At 45.7% G+C, this 20,027-nt stretch overlaps 1 protein-coding gene across 4 annotated transcripts in view; it reads left to right on the forward strand.

Moving 5' to 3' along the window:
- Positions 1 to 17,646, forward strand: part of Rhbdd1 (rhomboid domain containing 1) — a 125,296-nt gene extending 107,650 nt beyond the window's left edge. For 3 of the 4 annotated variants that reach the window (XM_048459286.3, XM_048459285.3, XM_048459287.3), the window contains exon 7: positions 15,193 to 17,646. In XM_048459286.3, coding sequence (XP_048315243.1) covers positions 15,193 to 15,287 — 95 coding nt within the window. In that variant the 3' untranslated portion in view covers positions 15,288 to 17,646. Of the gene's footprint in view, positions 1 to 9,864; positions 10,099 to 15,192 lie in introns of those variants that run through there. The other variant, XM_048459289.3, reaches the window with a different exon arrangement.
- Positions 17,647 to 20,027: the final 2,381 nt, after the last annotated feature.

Here is a 20,027-nt window from a genome sequence, read left to right on the forward strand (position 1 = left end):
AAGGCGACATTTTTCCACATTTGCTCTTTATTCTGTCCTCTCCTTTGCTTCGACATTAACTCAGAACTGTCCCTTTCTGAAGGCTGGTACTCATTTGTTGAAGCTCTACCCCCGCAGGACCATTTCATAAAATCGTCTTAGAACTTAAACTCTCTTCCTGCCTAACTTCCATCAACAGGGACTCATATGTCTGGGTTCTTTTCCTGCAGAGATTTGCATTCTTTCAAGGGCCAGAACTTTGGTTATCACTCACTGCCACCATCTAACTGAGTAACAACACTCTGGGAAGAGGCCTGGCCTACTCTGTCACTGGCAGAATTGGTGGTTCAGACTTTCTTGCATTTAATTTTTTAAATTAATGAAAGTGTTTCTCTGAACTGGAGTGGACAATCAGACCAATCAGTAAGCATATTCTTGTGGTTTACTTATTTATCCAGCCAACTGCCCACTCCTAGGAGTTTCTCTTCGACTTGTCCAGCCTACCTATAGTGGAAGGGCCTGTCTATTTGAGGTGACCAAAGGGTTTGGAGCCCTATCTTGCCTCACGGAATTTTCTCAAGTTCACTCCCTTGCCCAGTTTCACAACCTTGAGGTGTGGCCAGTGTTTTCCTCATCCATGGCTCCTTTTCCCACAACACTGAGTGTATGAATTTAAGTGGCTCAGATTCTGAGCCTCTCAGACCTTGTGCATACTTTATTGTCAAATGAAAGACCGAAATGTGGTTTGGGATTAACTAAGCCTTTTGCTCCTGCGAATCAGAGAAAACAGAGAAATCAGTTACGGTCTTGTTTGGTCAGAGACAAAGTGCCTGCCAACTATACTTTTGAGTATTTGTTATCTGACATCAAGAAAAGTTTAGGTTGTTAAAACATTGTAAATGCCATATTCTGTATGTCTTTAAAGTATTTGAAGATTACCTATCTATCTGAAATATACCTCTGTATTATTACCTTGAAAACCTAACATGACTAAAAGTTTGATAGATATGGGTGATTATTAACCTGTATTTATTTATTATCCTGAATAGCTTTTAAGGAATAAAACTTCATATTATATAATTAAACAAACTGTATCATCAGTATAAACTGTATAGGTAATATCCTAAGCAAAAATAGAAGTTTAGTATAAGGGCAATAACCTTAAATTTGTAACAATATACAAAAATCCTTTAGACAAGAATAGATGCATATATACAGTGTAACAAAATCAACTTTAAATTTGTATCAATATACCAAAATACATGGCAATGCTAAATATCTGAGATTAATAGTTGTCTTTTTATCCTATATTTCCCTAAATATAACAAACATTCATAATCTACCAAATAACCAAAGACCATCTATACCCCCCCCAACTCTTGGGAATGTGTAGCATGAATAATAAAAACCATGAAGATCAGAAAAACAAAGCAGGAAAGCACTAGAGAGCTCTTACGACTGGGCCCTGGACATGAAGATGGTACCAATCCTTAACCATAACTCCGTTCTTATGATTCTATCCCACCTTGGTAGTACTTTATGTATGAAACTCGAGGCTTCATTTTAGTGTACCCCACACGTCCTCTTGGAGATTTATCCTCTTTTTTTCTAAGACACCCCAAACAAGGTCATAATGGGAGGTCTGGTGCTTGGTGTAGGACATGGGAGCCTGGAATACTATCAGGCTGTGTTAAATCCAGCTCCTGACTTTGTGCAGGCACATGGCTCTGTAGCATCATGTTTAGAATGAGCCCACAGGGTCAAGAACTGTCACTGGGCCTGCTGTCACTGGTGCCTGGACTCTGCCGGCGGCTTCCTGTGTGTTCATTTTCTTTTGCACACAGTTCGCTCTGGCATGCATGACTGCCCCCACCCCCTCCTCTGTCAACCAGAATGGGAAGTGTGTTGCTTCGTTCTTTGGCTTTACCCACCCCCTCTGTGTCCAAAATAGCTGCCTGGAATTCATGAGAAAGTTGTCTTCAGATGTTTATAATCCTGAAGAAATGAAGAAACCCCCCCCTCCTGTTTTTTATAATAAAACGATGCGGATGTTGGTGTTTTGGGTTAGGAAGGCTAGCCCGGCTCCCAGAGTGTCTATTACAGTGCAGCCATACATTATGTCTAATTTGTAGCCTGTCCCAGCAGCAATGGTGACCCTGGAGACACTGCCCTAACCCTAATCATAATTAACAGGCTCAAACAAAGCCCTGGGGTGGGGGTGGGGGTTACACACAATGGTTGTGCTCCTGAGGTAAAAGCAAAGAGAAGCTCTGATAAACGCAGTGTACCCCAAATTATATGAAGAACATCCCCCTCTCGGGCCAAGCCGACTCAAGAGCATTCACTGCTAACTGATGAAGCCTTTTGAGGTTTAACAGCTCGTAATTTGCACTGGCAATTGCCCCGTTGCTCTGAAGTTTTACATCTTGCCTTTAAGTTAACAGTTGTACTCTTTTGCCGTGTCCCTCCAGTAACAGCATTGCAAACACGAGGGCTTTGCATTTCAGCCTCAATTTGAACAATGTGTTTTTAAAGGCGCGCACCACATCAAAGCCAGGCTGTTTGGGCATGTTTTCCAAATTCCTTTCTCTATAGTATTTAAAGCTACAAATGACTCATAGAGTCGCATTCCATTCAGATCAGTCATATTGGCAGAGCTCCTCGCTGGGGCCTTACCGCCCTTACTCTTTGGGCCCTCAATCTTGAAAGCAGGTGTGGGCATCCAGCCAAGACAGATGCCCCCGCCTGCTGTCTTCAGATCCCAAGGAAATCTTGGGAAATGCTGCCCTTGCAGCCGCAAACCCGAGGCTTCTTCCGGACCGTCAGTTTCGCTCTTGTTTCCTTTTCTCTCTTGAGAAAACGTCTCGGTTTGTCGCCCTCACTGGGTTAGAACTCAGTACAGAGGCCAGGCTGCTCTGGATCTCACAGAGCTCTGCCTGCTTCCGAAGCACGGGGATTAAAGGTGTACACCACCATGCCCATCCTTCTTTTCCTTTATTAACTCAGATAGTCTCTGTATCAATTGACTTTCTCTTCTCCCTGCACCTTCCTAGCTTTGCACTTAATATAAAGAACATTCTGCCAAGCCACTGGTCAGAGTGAGGGAAATTATGGGGAAGGAAGCCTTGTACTCATAGTTTTGAAAGCAACATGGGGGGATATAAGGGCACTGGGCTGGAACCTGACTTTGTCTACACTGGGGCTGTGAAACCACGTGTTAGAATCACGTGCTTTGGTGGTGCAGAGGTGAGGGCACGTCAAGGGTATGGAAGACCTTGGCCTATGTGACTGGATGAATGATGGCGGCTCTGGAGAGAGAGCAGCTGGGAAAAGGAGTTACTGTAGAGAGTCGCACCGTCACGGATCTCCTTCAGGCTGGGTGCACGACTCCTCGAATTCACTTGGTCTTCAGAAGACAGCTGCGCATTATTCTCTAGATTTCTACAGCTAACAAAGTTGAGAATCAGGCTAAGAGCTTGTCTGAAACAAAGGGAAATGAAGGGAAACTCACATTCAAGCTCTTCTGTAGCCCTACACCCAATGAGCTGTGTCCCCCATCACAGCCGAGAAGCAACAGAGCAACTTCGGGTGCTTATTTCAGGCTTGGCACATGACGTTCGGATTCTGCTGGCTGTGGTGACTTGAAGAACAAAGCCAGGCAGCCTGAGCAAACTGCTGAGGAAGCTGGGGCACTGTCTCTCACGCCTCTCAATTCACTGGAAAATGTGCCCCTCTCTGGAACTCAGCTGCTCTGCTCTGGAATCCTGTAATGTTTATGATCACCTGGATACCACACCCAGACTCTCCTTTCCATGCTCTACCCAATGGTTTATTTTTATTTTTGATGGGATCTCATGTAGACCAGGCTAGCCTTAGGCTTGTCATTTACCCAAGGCTGAGCTTAACCTCTTGCCTCTGTTTCCCGGGTGCTGGGGTTAAAACACCATCATACCTCACACACTTTATCAAATCTTTTTATTTTCCTTTTGAAACTGTAGAGAGGCCTTCCAGTACTAGCTTTTTATAGGACCCAACCACATGTTTAGATGTTTCCAAAACTGCTCAGAGAGCGATTTGCCCACCACCACCTTCAGCTATCCAGGATGAGTCAGGTTCTAGCTTTATGAAGTTTGGTTCTAAATTCTCACTTTCTGTTCATAAAGTAAGCTTTACTTTCTGGCAGTGGCGGGCAGGTGTTTCAGAGTAACCAACTTTCATTGTTGTCAAACCTCAATAATATAGACTGTCACTCTTCAAAATCATTTTTGAGATTAACTCTGGCCACAATGAGACAACTAGAGGCAGGCTATTTCGAGAGTTTATAAGTCTCCCTGAAAATCCCAGGAGGATTTGTTGGTTGAAGGTTTTATGCTTTACTCTCAGGGAAACCTTTTTCTGCATATATTAAATGCAGATACACATGTGGAATGCATACATACAGACACAAGGACCTGCACGAACATGCATGCATACGTGCCTGCATGCATAGAGATGCTCACAGATGCACAAGGTCTAGTGGTGCACAGGATCGGGGTTCTGGCCAGGAGAGGGTTTATCTGACCTAGCAGACCACACAGAGAGTGGGCCGTGGACGCAGAGTGAGGGTCAATGCCATCTCCCTCCAAACCGCGTGCTTCCTCTAGGCCACTTTATCGCAGCCTAGACTTGGCTTCAGCCACTACAATTCCTCACTGGCTCTGACCCGTTTAAGACTAGCAGAGCTCTGAGCACCAAGGACCAAGGCTTCTACTTGTTTGTGTGTCTCTCCAGAAGGCCTCTCCGGCTGCTTATCTCACAGCTTATCCACTTGGGGTTGGGGCGTCCTCACCTTCCAAGTTATCTACCGGGTCTTACACTCTGAAGGCTTGAACATCACACTTGTGACAGAGCGCCTCCTTTGGCTAGTTTTCAGCACCACCACCCCTTTGCTTTTTGTTGTTGTTGTTGTTGTTGTTGTTGTTGTTGCTGCTGCTGCTTTGGCCTGGCAAAGGACGTCGCCATAAGATGGAAGCTACTTTCTTTCTTGTGGTGGATCTACCCTGGGCTGTCCTCCCTTGGTACCCTTGGCCCGACCCTGTGATTGACTACCTCACTGTCATGGCCAGGGTTCCACCTGCAAGAGATGGATGCCCGGGGGAGGGAGGGGAGCTTTTAGCTTTAATGATGGCTGTGAACCATCACCATGCTTCCCTGGTCCAGGAAGGCTGTCAGGGACAATTTCCCGGGTCAGGGGTTATTTCTATAATTATGCATTGATGATTCGGTTATGCACTGACTAGGCTTGTGGTGTTTAAAAAATGGATAGTATGAATATTTAAGCCCTTTAAGAGAGCACTCAGTGCAATCAAATATATATATATATATATATATATATATATATATATATTACATAATATAATACATCTCATCTCTCAGTCTGTTTCTTGCTCCTGGATGTTTTCTAATGTGTTAAGAACTCTAAAGCCCAGGCAAATTTGTGAGCTTTGTAACAGGCTGAGCTGTGTTTCCAAAGCCTATGTTTCTTCCTAGCCTCCACTGCTTGAGTTCCAAGGGCTAGCACGATTGGGCTCCTCTGTGGTCCCTTGCCTAGGGTAATAGCCTCCGCCTTGTGCCTGTGATGGACAGCAAGCTCTTCATCCCCTTCTGAGGGCACCAGTCTCGTTGCAGAGGCTCCGTCTAACACCTGTCAAAGGCTTCACCTGCCGCCACAACCCCGGTGAAGATTAGGTATAGACCTCATCGTATGGACTGAGGGGACGAAGGGGCAGACATCCAGTCCATAGCAGGTGTCTTCTGAACGTGCCCCAACAGACAGGGCAACAACAGCTACCCGAGATCACAGGGTTAGCCAATGAGGACTCCTGGCAAAAACCACTGTGTGGGGGTGGGGTACAGGGGCTCGCAGTGCTACCCAAGGAAAACCCCACATCAAACCCCATTCCGCTCTCCTTCCACAGCAATTCCTGCTCTAGGCTGCTGTATCAGACATTGTTACCGTGAGAGCTGAGTGGCCTGTCTGTTCCCTCCCTTCCTACTCCCATTCTCTTTTCCTCTTCTCCTTCAGACAGACATTCCTCTGGATTAGCATAAGGAGTGGGTCCAGAGCAGGTAGGCAGGCTGGGGGAAGGGTAATTGGAGGTGTGTAAGGGTGAATCTTGATTGTGAACGTGTTTGAATTAAGTCCAGTTCCAGGCAATCTAGCGCCTGTTATTCTGGAGGATGCTCCTGCATGCAAGTGGTACCCATATAATAGCAACTGACCCAGGTTGGAGCAGACACGTGAACCAGTTGGCGTGACCACACTGATTAGGCTTACATCATGTTGTGTTGTTAGTACTGCATCTGGTCTTACCAAATCACCACAAACTGTATGGGTCCATCTCTCTCACGTGGAGCTAGGGTGGTAAGGGAGCTACAGACGGCACCAGTGGGCAACGCAAGGCCTGTGCACAAGAGCAAAATGTCATCCTGACTTTGGAACTGATGAGAAATCCCTATATCTGTGGCCCCTCCCTCAGTTCCTTGTTAGTCTTTCCTCAGAAAGAAGCGTGGTGTGGCATAGAAGCCGCTAGATGCTGGCACATAACCTGCAGACCACGTAGACAGTAAACATCTCCCTAATGCTCAGTGCAGCATCCTCTGTAGGGCCCATCTGGTTCAAAATGGCCCTTATTCTGCTTACAGTGCAGAATGCTTGCCTGACTGGAATGTGTCCTAGTTTTCTAGTCTGCAGACGCCGGGTTGTAGGCCTCTGCTGCCACCTGCTGGCAAGCACAAGTACTGAGTGGAACCTGCTGGATATTTTCAGTTGGAAGATGGATAGTGTCAGTGGTTAGTGTACATCACACATTCACAGTCCTGCAGGAACTCAGTAAACACTGAGTGTCTGGGCTCACTGACAATCCCACCAAACACAAATCTATTTTTTTCTTTTAATTTTTTATTTTGTTGCTGTTTTGTTTTTTTTTTTTTTTTTGAGATAAAGTTTCACTATAGCTTTGGAGCCTGTCCTGGAGCTTGCTTTGTTTACCAGGCTGGCCTTGAACACACAGAGATCTATCTGCCTGTTTCTCCCCGCCCCCCACCCCCGGTGCTGGGATTAAAGGCATGTGCCACCACTGCCCTGCTCCAAATCCATTTATTAACCAAGTTCCCTAGTAAGTCACATGCAGAGAACAATGAGGACCACCTCACCGGAACATCAGAGGCCAAAGTCCACTGAAGGTTTATAAGCAACTCCACCACCTCCTGCTGACCCCAAGAACAAGTAACCAGGTGACATCTTGTTTGAGATACCCAGTCTCCCCAGTTTATTTTGGGAACTCTGAAGGCAAAGATCAAAGCTTTATCCTCTTGGAACTCAACAAAAGTTTTTATACTGGTGCTGACGATATGGCTCAGTGGTTATGAGTATTTTCTGCTCTTGGACAGGACCAAAATTCAGTTCCCAGAACCCATGTTGGGCACCTCAAAGCCTGTGAAACCCCAGCTTCAACACATCCAACGCCCTCTTCTGTCCTCTACACATACATGCGCGCATGCACACACACACAGGCACACACATAAACATACACACATGCATGCACGCACACACGAATAAATATACAAAATGTATAAAAATACAAACTTAACAAAAAACCTACAGTAAAGAAGTAAAGAAACTTGACAAAACAGTCTTTCACCAATTGTTTCGAGTTAGCTGCCCCAGTAATCCACCCTGTTGGTTACATATGGGACCAAGAGTACACCGGTGGCTTTTTTCTTCTCTGTTGGAACTTCAGTCTAATCAAGAGGCCAACTACCAAGCAAACCCAGCTGAGGAATTTCTGTTGGACTTCTTGCCAGTGACTAAGAGACACCCACAAACAAAGCATCTATGTGGACTGTAATCTCTTGGATTGCACCATGGAACAAAAGCTTAGAAAAACTGACAAAAGCCAAATGAGGTCTGGAATTGAGGTCTTGGTAATATGTTGATGGTTGTTTCTTAGTATTGACAAATTCCCTTAATAATATATATTTCAATAAAAAACGTAATATTTATATATTCCAATAAAAAACTTAAAAGTAATTTTTATGTTTGGGGAGTGTGGGGCCAGGGCACTGAATGAGACCAAATGAGTTGGACGACAGTGGCAAGGGGCACAGGATAGTGGTTCCCTGTCCAGCTGCCACAAGTCCAAGTCAAAACCAAGCACACTCTTCCAAAGAGGGTATTCTGGCTGCAGACTGAAGTCAGGGCAAATCTGTGCTCTCAGGGACGGGGTGCTGCCATTCGCTGAAGATTCCCTGGGAACCAGTCATGGGCACACGAACCTCAGTGTGTGTGTGTGTGTGTGTGTGTGTGTGTGTGTGTCGCAGGGCTGGGCCAGCTCTCACAGGTACATGCAGAGTCTGAGGTCCTGATAGAGTCGTAGTGAGCCCACACCTGGTGACCTGTACATGTGGGATTCCCCTCTGTATGCTGTGAATATGTTTTATTACCATTGGTTAATAAAGAAGCTGCTTTGGGGGCTGGAGGGGTGGCTCAGCGATTAAGAGCACAGCCTGCTCTTCTAAAGATCCTGAGTTCAATTCCCAGCAACCACATGGTGGCTCACAACCATCTGTAAAGAGATCTGATGCCCTCTTCTGGCCTGCAGGCATACATGCAGTCATACTGAGAATACTGTATACATAATAAATAAATAAATAGTCACTCCAAACCCTTCTGTCTCAATGCTTCCCCTGTGAAATAGATAAGAAAATTCTATCTAGAAAGATAAATGGGACCAAGACCTCCCAGAACAATGTGGGAGACACCCAGAAGTGAAATGTAAGGATGAGGCCATTCAGATTGATCTTTATGAATTTCTTTATGGATGGCATAGGCAAAAATGGATAGGTGTATTAGAAATCAATCCAGAAATAAGAAGTGGGAAAAAAGAAGGCAGGGTAAGCTGGAAGGAAGGGGAGGGGAAAAGGCAAAGACTCCCAGGCAGCCCAGAGTCTTTAAAGGAAAGACATGACTGGAAAGACCTGAAGATGAAGAAATTGGAATATTTGAAGCTTTGTAAAAATAAGCAAGGAAGCCACATGCCCTTGTGGAAGGAATGAGTGGGGTAGTCCATGTTCCGGAGCTCTTCTGGATTTCTGCCTATGAGTCTGGTTCCACATGTTCCATTCATAAAAGCTGATGGAGTAATAGACTCCCAAGAGAAGAATGGTAATACCTAGGAGCACATGTAGCCGAGTTAGACCTTAGGACTCTTTCTGAGAAGCAGTGTACCTGACTTCGTGCCCCTGACAGGATCATTTACTCAGTGGTTTCCTGACTTCTTGATCCCAAGTCACCCGTGTCCAATAAATGGCCTCAGCATCAACCAACTGGAGGGAAGAGGACAACGGGGCTATGTTGCTTTCTGTCTCAAAGCTTCCCATGCTGAGATCTCAGGTGCCAATTGAGGTTGGGGCTTGGCTGGCGTGATTGATTGGCAAGATGGACATGTCAGTGTTTTGCTCTCAAGTCATGGCTGTTATCCTTCTTTCAAGCTGTCATGAAACTTCCACATTATGAAAGTCATGTGATTTTAGGTGAAGTCCCAGATATTTTGAAAGAGAGATCATATCATAACTATTGGTCCTGAAAGTAAAGTTGCTCCTAAGTGCCTACCCCCATTCAAAGATCATCTTTTGAAATTAGTAGACCTGGGGCTTCTTCCAGACGTTTCTGATCCTTTCAAGTAAATGAGTTAGTGGCTGTCTTTTCAGGAGCCTTTGCAAATCTAATAAAGTAACATTCTTGAAAGAGCATAGGGGGCCTATGCCGCTGCCCTGGTTCCTTGACAGACATACCACAGCATGCTAGTGATTTGTTTAGAGTTTTTCTTTTTATTCCTTCTTCAGCTCTCTCATCTAAGGGAAGGATATGATCGCGCCCTGTGATGTCACTGTCGTATGCTTCAAGTGGCGGGAGTGCTTATTGGCTCCTCTGCAGATCTGTGAACGCCAGCAAGTTAAACAGCCCTGTGGCCACTCGTGGTGAAGAGCAGGGAAAGTGGCCATCAACACATAGCCATAAAATGTAGAGATTACTGTATTATACGGAAGGGTAGAAAACTGAAAATTTTCCATCAAGAACCACAAATCAATAAATCGTATGATCTCAGTACTGGAGCCGTCATGGAGCTAAGTCATCTTAAATAGGAAATGGTTCCCCAGGCCCTCCGAAGCGTGTTTGCCGTTTCATTGTGTGAGATTGGGGTCTGATGTCCATTTGCAGGGACATGGGGGTGAGTCTCATGAATACTAATAGTCATTGCCTGGCTCTTCAGAGCAGGGCCATTTCACCCACCCAGGCCTGTCAATGTTCCATGTGTGATTATTTAACTAAACAGAGGAAAAGTCCATGCTGGACCCTCGGGCTTTCCCAACAAGCCCAAAGGCTCCTCTGTGTTACAAAGATGTGCTGCCCCATGAAGTTCGTTAATGACCTTTCGCTGTTCATTTCTTAGCTAACAACTCCACACGTGTGCAAATCACTGCTGAAAGTATCTGCAAACGTAACCCGGCTCGTTCTTTAAGGAGTTCCTGGTGTTGGGATTTCATTTTCAGAATGTATTATGGAGTTAGTTCAAACACAGACATTTAATAGGCTGCCTGGTGTGAGGGATGTAACAGGCGTTCCCTACATACTACTTAGCGACAGATATGCACTGTCCCCTACAGTCCTCTTAACAATCTCACAGGGCAGTGCGGGGGGGGGGGGGCTCTCACCATTCCAGGTCATGAACTAGGAGACCAAGACCAACATGAGGGAAACCACTCACTCAAAGATGCATAGCTATGTACCACCAGTTCTCAGTCTTCCTCATGCCGCCTCATGCCGCCGCCTCTTAATATAGTCCCTCGTGCTGTGTGACCCCCCCAACCATAAAATTGTTTCATAATTGTAATTGTGTGACTATTATAAATCATAATGTAAATATCTGATGTGCAGGATTTCTGATATCGGACCCCTGTGAAAGAGTCATTTGACCCCAAAGGGGTCACAACCCACAGTTGAGAGTTATGGCTATAAAGGAAGGAGAAGGGATCTTGTAAGGTCATTGCACTCCAGAGCACTGGAAGGCAAACAGCCCCCTTGTTCAGCAGCCCCTCTCCTGTAGAAACCACCCACAGCCTGTTTAATGAAGCATCTTGTATGGGGCGCGTCCATGAGCCCAAGACAGACTGAAGAAGCCATCTCCTGATTCTCTACCAGCCTGTTCCCGTTATGAAACTGGCGACATCTTCCACCCATCTGAAGCTGGTCCAGATCCTGTGCTGTATCCCTAAGCAACTTAAGCAAATGTCAGAAACATGAGAATAAGGCTCTTGAGACCCTTGGACCCTTTGGGTTCCAGAAGAGAGAATAGCAGTAGGAATAGCAGATGGGAGTCACAGAAATATGTTTAAAGATCAGTGCAGAGAAAGGAGCTGGATGGCAGAGTAGACAGGGCCGTGTTCCTGGCTTCATGCTGACCCAGAGTGCACACACAGCAAGCAGCAGGTGACTGATGACCGATGACTGACTTCAAGTTTCTCTCAGAATATCAGATTTATTTACACTTAAAAATAAAGCAGGGCTAGACGGTGGTGGCGCATGCCTTTGATCCCAGCACTGAGGAGGTAGAGACAGACAGATCTCTGTGAGTTCGAGGCCAGCCTGGTCTACAGAGTGAGTGCCAGAACAGTCTCCAAAGCTACACAGAGAAACTCTGTGTCAGAGAAAAAAAAAATTGAGTGGCATCGTGTTTGGGTCCTGGATTAAGCCATTCAAATAGCAGGGTAGCTTTGTTATTATCAGAAACTGAGTTTGAAGAATTTTTTTTTAAATACCCAGAATGTGAAACCTGAATTAATGCTACCATGCTAATGGAGATGGTGACGCTGTGACCATCTTTTAGAACTGGACTGCTCTGCTTTGTGTTGAAATGTAAGAAAATGGGAGGTGGGATTTTAGGCCCAGACCTTTGATATTAGCTGAGCCTTCTTACACTGCTCTTTCCCGGTTTTCTGTGTTCAAGTCTCAGTGAGTCCCACATAGCCACGAAGAGAAGCACTGGGTGTGGGTGGAACGGTCAGGTGTGGCAAGGAGGTACGGTGTCTAACTTGTTCCCTGATTCAGAAGTGATGGCAGTTGGGAAGGTTATAAGAGGCCAGAGAACCTTGGCTCAAGTACAGCTCCTTTCTCTACCGGCCAGGTGGCCTGAGATGTCTTTGCTGACACTCTCTGTCCTTAGCCCACCTGTGGGACTAGTTTGGGAACAGAAGCTAAGTGAAATCGGAGCCCTTGAGAGAGCTCTATAAATGGGGTGACTTTCATGTCTCTAAGGATGTAGGGATGTGAGTCCTCTCCTCGGTGAGTAGCATTTCTTCTGTTGTCTAAGCCTCAGTTTTCCTTGGATGCTCTGCAAATGGGGAGAGAGAAAGAGAGAGAGAGAGAGAGAGAGAGAGAGAGAGAGAGAGAGAGAACACATACACACAGCCTACTTAGACTGAGCGCTGGACCTGAGGAACTCTCACCGTCTGCCCCCTAAGTCTTTGCCTCTCCTTCCGTCATGAAACAATTAGTCTTCCCAAAGGCAACTGAGAATCATCTGTCACGGAAACACAGCAGAGGACACTGGCTTTCTCTGAGAGTCTGAGGACACTGTCCACTCCCATTGGTTTGTGTCCTGTGGCAACCTCGCCACGTTGAACTGCTCCTGATTCTAATCAGAGTCCTTGCCCATCTGCAGCAGGCTGCCAAGTGCTGGCCTGCATTCATAAGGACAGTTAGAATTCTCTCGTTAAAAGCAGCCACAAACAACGAAGTCGGATTTGGATCTGACTTCATGAAACAATTTTAAGCAATAAACTTGTGTTGATTTGATTCATGTACTTGGCATTTCAAAAATTCACTATTTTGAACAAAGACAAATTCCTTTATAAAAACAGCAAAAACTGTATCCTGTCAGACTTTGAATCTTGGAAATTCATAAAATGTTTATGGTGAAAGTTTTTTAGTGTTTTTATTCACTGTCGTCTTTAATCTAGGTTAAGATGGTGACATGCGTTTTGCCGTACTAAAAGGCCATAAAGTAAAGGTTCATCATCAGTGATGAACATGGGCACAAGACTTTCTCTGTTCACTTTTGAGTGTTCCAGTCAAGAAGGGATACACGGGCTTAAGAGGTCATCACCCCAGGATCTCAACAAGAGAGGACTAGTTAGAAGTAAGCATCAGGGTCCCAGTAACAACACATAAACAAAGTCACACAAGAGTTCCTGACTAGCTTTGGTGGACTTCTCATGGACAGCTAAAATTCCAGTTGGTTTCAGAAATCAGTTCTCCCTGGTCTCTCTGCCAGGTCACTATAGTTGTGACGTTTATACACCTTGTCAATGCGAACAACCATGGAAGGAGCCATTCGTAGAGCTCGAGCATGAAAGATCGCATGCCCACTTGCTGTCCTTCAGAGGATGTAATTGTCCTTCTCATCCTCTCATGTGGCCAGTGAGTTCAAAGCCTTTGCTCCCCCAGTCAGCCACAGCAGCCCTGGGTGATCTGTGATGGGTGATGTCTGGTCCTAACAGATGCCTTTGGAAGTGATAAGTGCAGTTAATCGCGTATTTATTTGACCACAGCTATGTATTTGGGACTGATTCAGGTCATGAGGGGTGAGAAGTGTCATAGGTGTCCCCTACCACCTCTGAGCTTCTATCCCTGGTAGGAGGGAGCAGAGATACACACAGATGGCACCTCTCTCGGGCAGAACATGGCAGCTATTGGATAGGGACAATTAGCAGAGAAAGTCTGAAGGCTAAAGAGTTTGTCCTGGGGGAAGACTTCAGGGCTGGTCAGGTGTTGACAAAGGCAATAAGACTTTTGGTTGCTATAGGTGATGAGAGAAAGATTCATTGCCGGTAAGCAGGCCTTGCAGATCTAGGAGTGAAAAGATATGACATTTTGGTGCCATCTTCTTACCTGTATCCAGAAGAGGGTATGAAGTTTCTTCCTGAGGTTTAAGATCAAACTACTGATATGGGATGTCCTTCTGCAAGCTGCAAATTTGTGTTGCTTTCATTGGTTGATGAATAAAGCTGCTTTGGCCAATGGCAGGGCGGAATATAGCTAGGTGGGAAAGCCAGACTGAATAGAGGGAGAAAGAAGGCGAGGTTGAGAGATGGCAGCAGCTACTGGAGGAACAAGATGCCAGAGCATTACCGGCAATTCACGGGGCGCATGGCGATACACAGATTGTTAGAAATGGGTTAATGTTTATGTAGAGCTAGCCAGTGAGAAACCTGAGCCATTGGTCAAACAGTTTGTAATTAATATTAAGCTTCTGAGTGGTTATTCGGGAACTGGAAGGAGGGAGAGAAATCTCCAGTTACAGGCTATATATTTCTCCTTCAAAGAATACCTCCGTGTGCTAACTGAAGTTCTTATACTCTCACAGCCTATATTTGGAATATGTCTACAGAACTGAGGAACCTCCCTCTCAGTCATGTGACCTTTGCATATGATGCTCATGTTTTTGCCTGTCAGCTGACGCAGTGTGTGTTGGGTGGGGCTGGGTCAAGTCAACTGAGAAGGGCATTAAAAAAAAATCAAGGCAGAACACGAATCCCTTGAGATATGACATCACCACCATGGGTCAGTCAGCTCTGCTCCTGTTCTCCCTTGTGTATGCTGCCCTTCTCCTCTGGGAAGGTGGGACTCATGTGTCTCAGTCAAGTGTGCTTCTGATACCCAGGCTGGGAAGACGGGCACATTAGAGGAAGGAAGGAGAGGCCCCAGGGCTAAGCAGGAGAAGTCAACCAGCATAATCAGCAGTGGGCTATGGAGGAGTTAGTTGAGTTGGGCATAAAAAAATGAAAGCAGCCCTTGAGACATATAGAAGGTTAAGTGATGAAAATTATGGAACATGGCAGAAGAAAAAAGTCAAAGTGGGCTGAGTGTCAAGAAGCTGAGTATGAATTAAGCCCATGGGCTGAACCATACTAAAGATTATTTGCTCTCTGTTGAAATTACTATTGACAGCTGAAGTTAAAATATGTTTGCCATGTGCCTTTTTAGTGTTGAAATAAGGATGACACCAAGCATCTGGTTTTCTCCTCTTGGAACCCTAGGGTACACACTCCCTTGTAAATGTCAGCACGATGGATAGGCAGTGTGTGATTTCCCTTTCCGCTTCCTCGCTGCAGGAAATACCAGAAATGGCCCAACGCCCTATGGGTTCCGACTCACGCCAGAGGAAGAAATGAGGAGGCAGCGCCTTCACAGATTTGATGGCCAATGACGTGGCGCCGCGCCTGGGAAGACGTTCTCCAGCTGTGTGGTTGCAGCCCATTCTGTCTACTCCCCAAGCCCCTAACTGGTCGTAAACAAAAGCAGAGCACACCGTTATTGTTGCGGGTCACTCATGTCTGCCACGAGCTGTCACTCCATGGCCCTCATACGTCCAGATTCCCCAGCCAAGCTGACATCAGGAAACCAGTGCACAGCTTTCCCTGAGTGACCTATCTAGCCCTGTGTTCTCTCCTAAGCCAAAGGTCACCTCTTCAGCTGGGACCAATTTCCACACACTCCCCACCTTCCCACCCAACCCGGTTGCACATTTACACTGGGGTTGAAGACTGTGTCCTTTATAGAAAGTATTTGCTCACCAGGTGAGAGGATCAGTTCTCACTCTGCCTGGGTGTCCTGCTTGGCAGGAGGAGCAGTGCCACCACCGCTGGTCCTCCTGGCATACTTCCATGATGCAGGAAGAGGATGCGGCTGCCTTCCTAGGGTGTTCCATCCGCTTTCATGCAGGCCGCTCGGGGCGCTGTGTCTGCTTGCTGTTCACAACCCCTGCTTTGCTCTGTGTGTAGAATATCTGACTGGAGGGGAATAAGGAGACCTAAGGTGGAGAAAACACCCACTCACTCATCAGATAGCAAGGGGCACCAGCAATTTGGGTTCACGGGCACCCCTCCAGGAGCAGGAGACTTGTGGAACTACTCCACAGAACAGCGGCACTCGCCACACGCACAGAGCCAAGCGGAGATGTACAGTGGATTTCTCACTGGGTATCCCATTTGCTGGGAGTATTTCTTTCTTCACCAAAGTGCCTTTTCATTGGTCACTGTTGTGGCTGGTGTCTGTCATAAACAGGCATCCAAAAGAAAAAAAAATGCCCCAGAGAACTTCAGTGTTTAGAAAACTGATTGTCCGAGTCATGTAAGGCATTTGTGTGCTTGTGTTCTGAGAATGAAAGGACAAAGCCAGAATTATCGCTACTACCTGACCGTCGTGGAGCCTTTAGTTCAAAGGGAGTTAGGAGCAACAAATGATGCTCCTATTTTAACTCACCATTCATTCATGTACAGTCTGTAGGCAGGCTTCCTTACACACAGTGCAAGCATCTACAAAAACATTCTATCAATGCAGATTAGCTTTGGAGGGGGAGTGCATGGGACCTGACTTTGTTTACAGTTTTGTATTCTGTTTTTAAAAGTGTGTGTGTGTTGCTTTCAGAAGATTAATTCATAAAATAAATCAAGAAACTTGTAACCAGTAAAACTGACTTTCAACTAAGTACTATATATCCATTAAGGAAATTCACAGGCTGGGCATAGTGGCACACACCTTTAATCCTAGCACTCAGGAGTCAGGGACAGGATGATCTCTGAGTTCAAAGCCAACCTGATCGACATATGAAGTTCTGCGCCAGCCAGAATACACACAAGCACACATACACATGCACGCACACATGTACGCACACACAGCAGAAACCCTGTCTCAGAGAAAGAGGGAGGAATTGAGGGGAGCAGGAGGGAAGGAGGAGCAGATGATGAAGGAAAAAAAGAAAGAAATTCACAGTATGTAAATAAAACTCCAAATGCTCAGCTCTAAGATGAGCTGGTGCCCGGGGTTGACATTTTGAGGCGATTAACGTCTCGGTTTTCTGTTGTGTGCATTTGACACATCTGGTGCATGCCAACTGTGCAACTCCGTGTCTGCTTGCTCATATGAACCCACCTGGATACACTTGACACTTGCATACAAATGAGCTAAGCAAATCCCTGAAGTCTGAAAGCATTTGGACAGGCCATCCAGTCAGTGGTGCCTGAGCACCTTGGTTTAATTTGTAATTGGTGTAAAGCCACAGTAGTTGATGTTATGAATTATGCCCATGAGCCTGGTATCTTTAAGTGCATTTAAATTGGAATGGTCGGGGCTGGAGAGACGGCTCAGCTGTTAAGAGCACTGGCTGCTCTTCCAGAAGACCTGGGTTCAATTCCCACACTCACATGGCAGCTCACAACTGCCTGTAACTCCAGTACCTTCCCATACCTTCCCTGTCTCCTTTACTCCACACTTGAAGGCTAACTAAATGTTATTTTCCCACCACAGTTCACTTTGAATTGTATTAGAACTCTGCTATCTTGTATATGGAAATATTTTATTATTTTTTACATACCTTGAGTGTAATGATAGTACCTGCTTTCTTTGGCCATTGGAATCCTGATTTTGGATGGTATGGTTATGCGGGTTTTTTTTTCTTTATTTGTGAAGTGGAATGTCACCAAAAGTTTATAACAGTTGTGAGAAAGGTCATTTTAGTTCTAAGTGAAAATCAGATATTTTTCAGAATAAAGATGTTTTGGAAAATATGGTAGTTATGTTACTCAAGTAATGGGCTTGCCCATGCCTATTGTTTTCTGTGTCTGGAATTTTTTCCTTTTTTTGTTTGTTGTTACAGTTTTGTTTGTTTTTGCCCCATTTGCAATAAGGGATGCTTAAAGTTATGTCACAAACTGGAAGTGAACTAAGAAAGAGTAGAGATGCTGATTACCCCTCTTAACAGGGAGGTAATTAGCACCAAAAGCCGATTTTTAAATTTGGTTTCTTTATTAATAATCTTCCGATTGATTGCCTCTTATGTTCCCAGGGTATCCAGTTCCCAAAGCTTGGTGTAGGCAGTCAGCTTAACAGACTTCTTCATTCAGAATATTTCCCTGGTTCTCACGAGGAAGGACTAGTTAAATTTGCTTCCTCTTGAGGACTTACAGAGTGTTGCCCATGATTTGCAATGTTGCCTGTAAGAATGCCTGCTGGTGAGGCTGGAGCTAAGCAGTCAAATAACTGCACTCAGTGGCATTGGCCAGGGGAGCTGGCAACAAGAATGACCAGAGGTGACCCTGCCACAGAGTGGACCTCTGTTGGAAGTCCGTGTTCAGGAAAGAAGTGTATTCCGTTACTCCTAAGTGTATTGTTTCTTCTACCCATTCCTTTGGATAACTGCAGCAATTTTCTAACCTAATTCACACTCCCCCACTCCCACTTTTTTTTTTACTCAATCAGTATTTTAGAATACTGAGAGCAAGCTCTCAGCTCTGAAGAACCTTGAAGCCTCTCGATTCATTGCTTTGCTCACTACTTAAAATATGCCTTCACTCAACTCCACATACCGATGCCAGTTGGGCTTCCAAAACCCATTTTAGCCGTACCACTCCTCGTCTCAAATATCTTTTATTGTTTGTCTGTGGACACATGGTAAAGGTCAGAGCCATTAACCTCCACAACTGGGCTCCCTGCAGCTTTGGACCTCGGCCCATGTGTTCCTAACAGTCCGCTCACTGGTCTTCCCATCCAGGCTGCGAATGCTTCTCACACTGGGATCTCTTCAGTACTGGATAAGGATTGGCATCTCCTCTCCCGCAGCCCGTTCTGTCCTCCACATCCTGTCCCCTAGTTGAGGCCTTTGCTAGAGACCAGAGCTCATGTCACAGACAGACTTGCTGGTTTTATTTAGCCTGCATCTCTTGATAGCCACACGCTAGTCGGCAATGCAGATTGTGCCGTGAGAGTATTATCTTCCATCCCAGGGCAGGACCTGGGAGAACATAGTCACGTTTCTCTTCTCCCTCCTCTCTGTGCCTTCAGCAGTATTTTGAAATGTTGGAGCCAACAGATACTTGAGGAATGAAGTGGAAAGATGTTCGTTCCTATAATGACAGGTGGTAAACCAAAGTGCTTCTCAAACTCCTGTGTGTGTGTGTGCGCACAGGTGCCCAGAGAAGCCAGAAGAGGGTATTGGGTCCCCTGAGACTGTGAGCTGCCCGATGTGGGTGCCGTAAACAAATTCCAGTTTTCTGAATGAGCAGCCACTAGCCTTAACCACCAAGCCATTTCTCTAGGCCCTAGTACCCTGATACTTTTTGACACGAGTTTTCTTTAGACACTGATGGGGTAGCCTGTCTAGCCAGAGAGTTCAGGGATCCACCTGACCCCACCGTTCTCTGTGCTAGGTCTTTATGGACAGTACCTCTCCAAGCCTGATTGTCCATAAGTGTTGGGTATGGGACAAGGCCGGTTCAGGCACCCTCTCCTTGGACCTGGGAACCCTTCTAGAGTCAAGTCTCTTGCAAACCCTAAAATGGCTCCCTTAATTAAAATATTTACTTCCCTGCTCCCATATCCACCCTTCCTCCATCCTGCCCATCCCATTCCCCCAAGCTCTCCCGAATTCTCCCCTTCTCCCTTCTCTCTACCCATCTCCCCTTACATCCACCCCCCCCACACCCCTGTGCACCCAAGTTTTGTCTGGCAATCTTGTCTACTTCCAATATCCAGGAGGATAACTATATGATTTTCTTTGGGTTCACCTTCTTATTTAGCTTCTCTAGGATCACGAATTATAGGCTCAATTGATAGAGGAGGGTTATCTGTTTATGTGTTACTTTCATTGATTATAAAAGAAACTGCCTTGGCCCTTTGATAGGACAGAAAATTAGGTAGGCAGAGTAAACAGAACAGAATGCCGGGAAGGAAGAAGGCAGTGAGGCAGTCGCCATGACTCTCCTCTCCAAGACAGACGCAGGTTAGGATCTTACCTGGTAAGTCACCACCTTGTGGTGCTACACAGATTACTAAATATGGGTTAAAGCAAGATGTGAGAATTAGCCAATAATAGGTTGAAACTAATGGGCCAGGCAGTGTTTAAAAGAATACAGTTTCCATGTAATTATTTTGGGTAAAGCTAGCCGGATGG

Source organism: Myodes glareolus, chromosome 1 (assembly GCF_982192425.1).
Source record: "Myodes glareolus chromosome 1, mMyoGla1.1, whole genome shotgun sequence".
Taxonomy (NCBI): Eukaryota; Metazoa; Chordata; class Mammalia; order Rodentia; family Cricetidae; genus Myodes; species Myodes glareolus.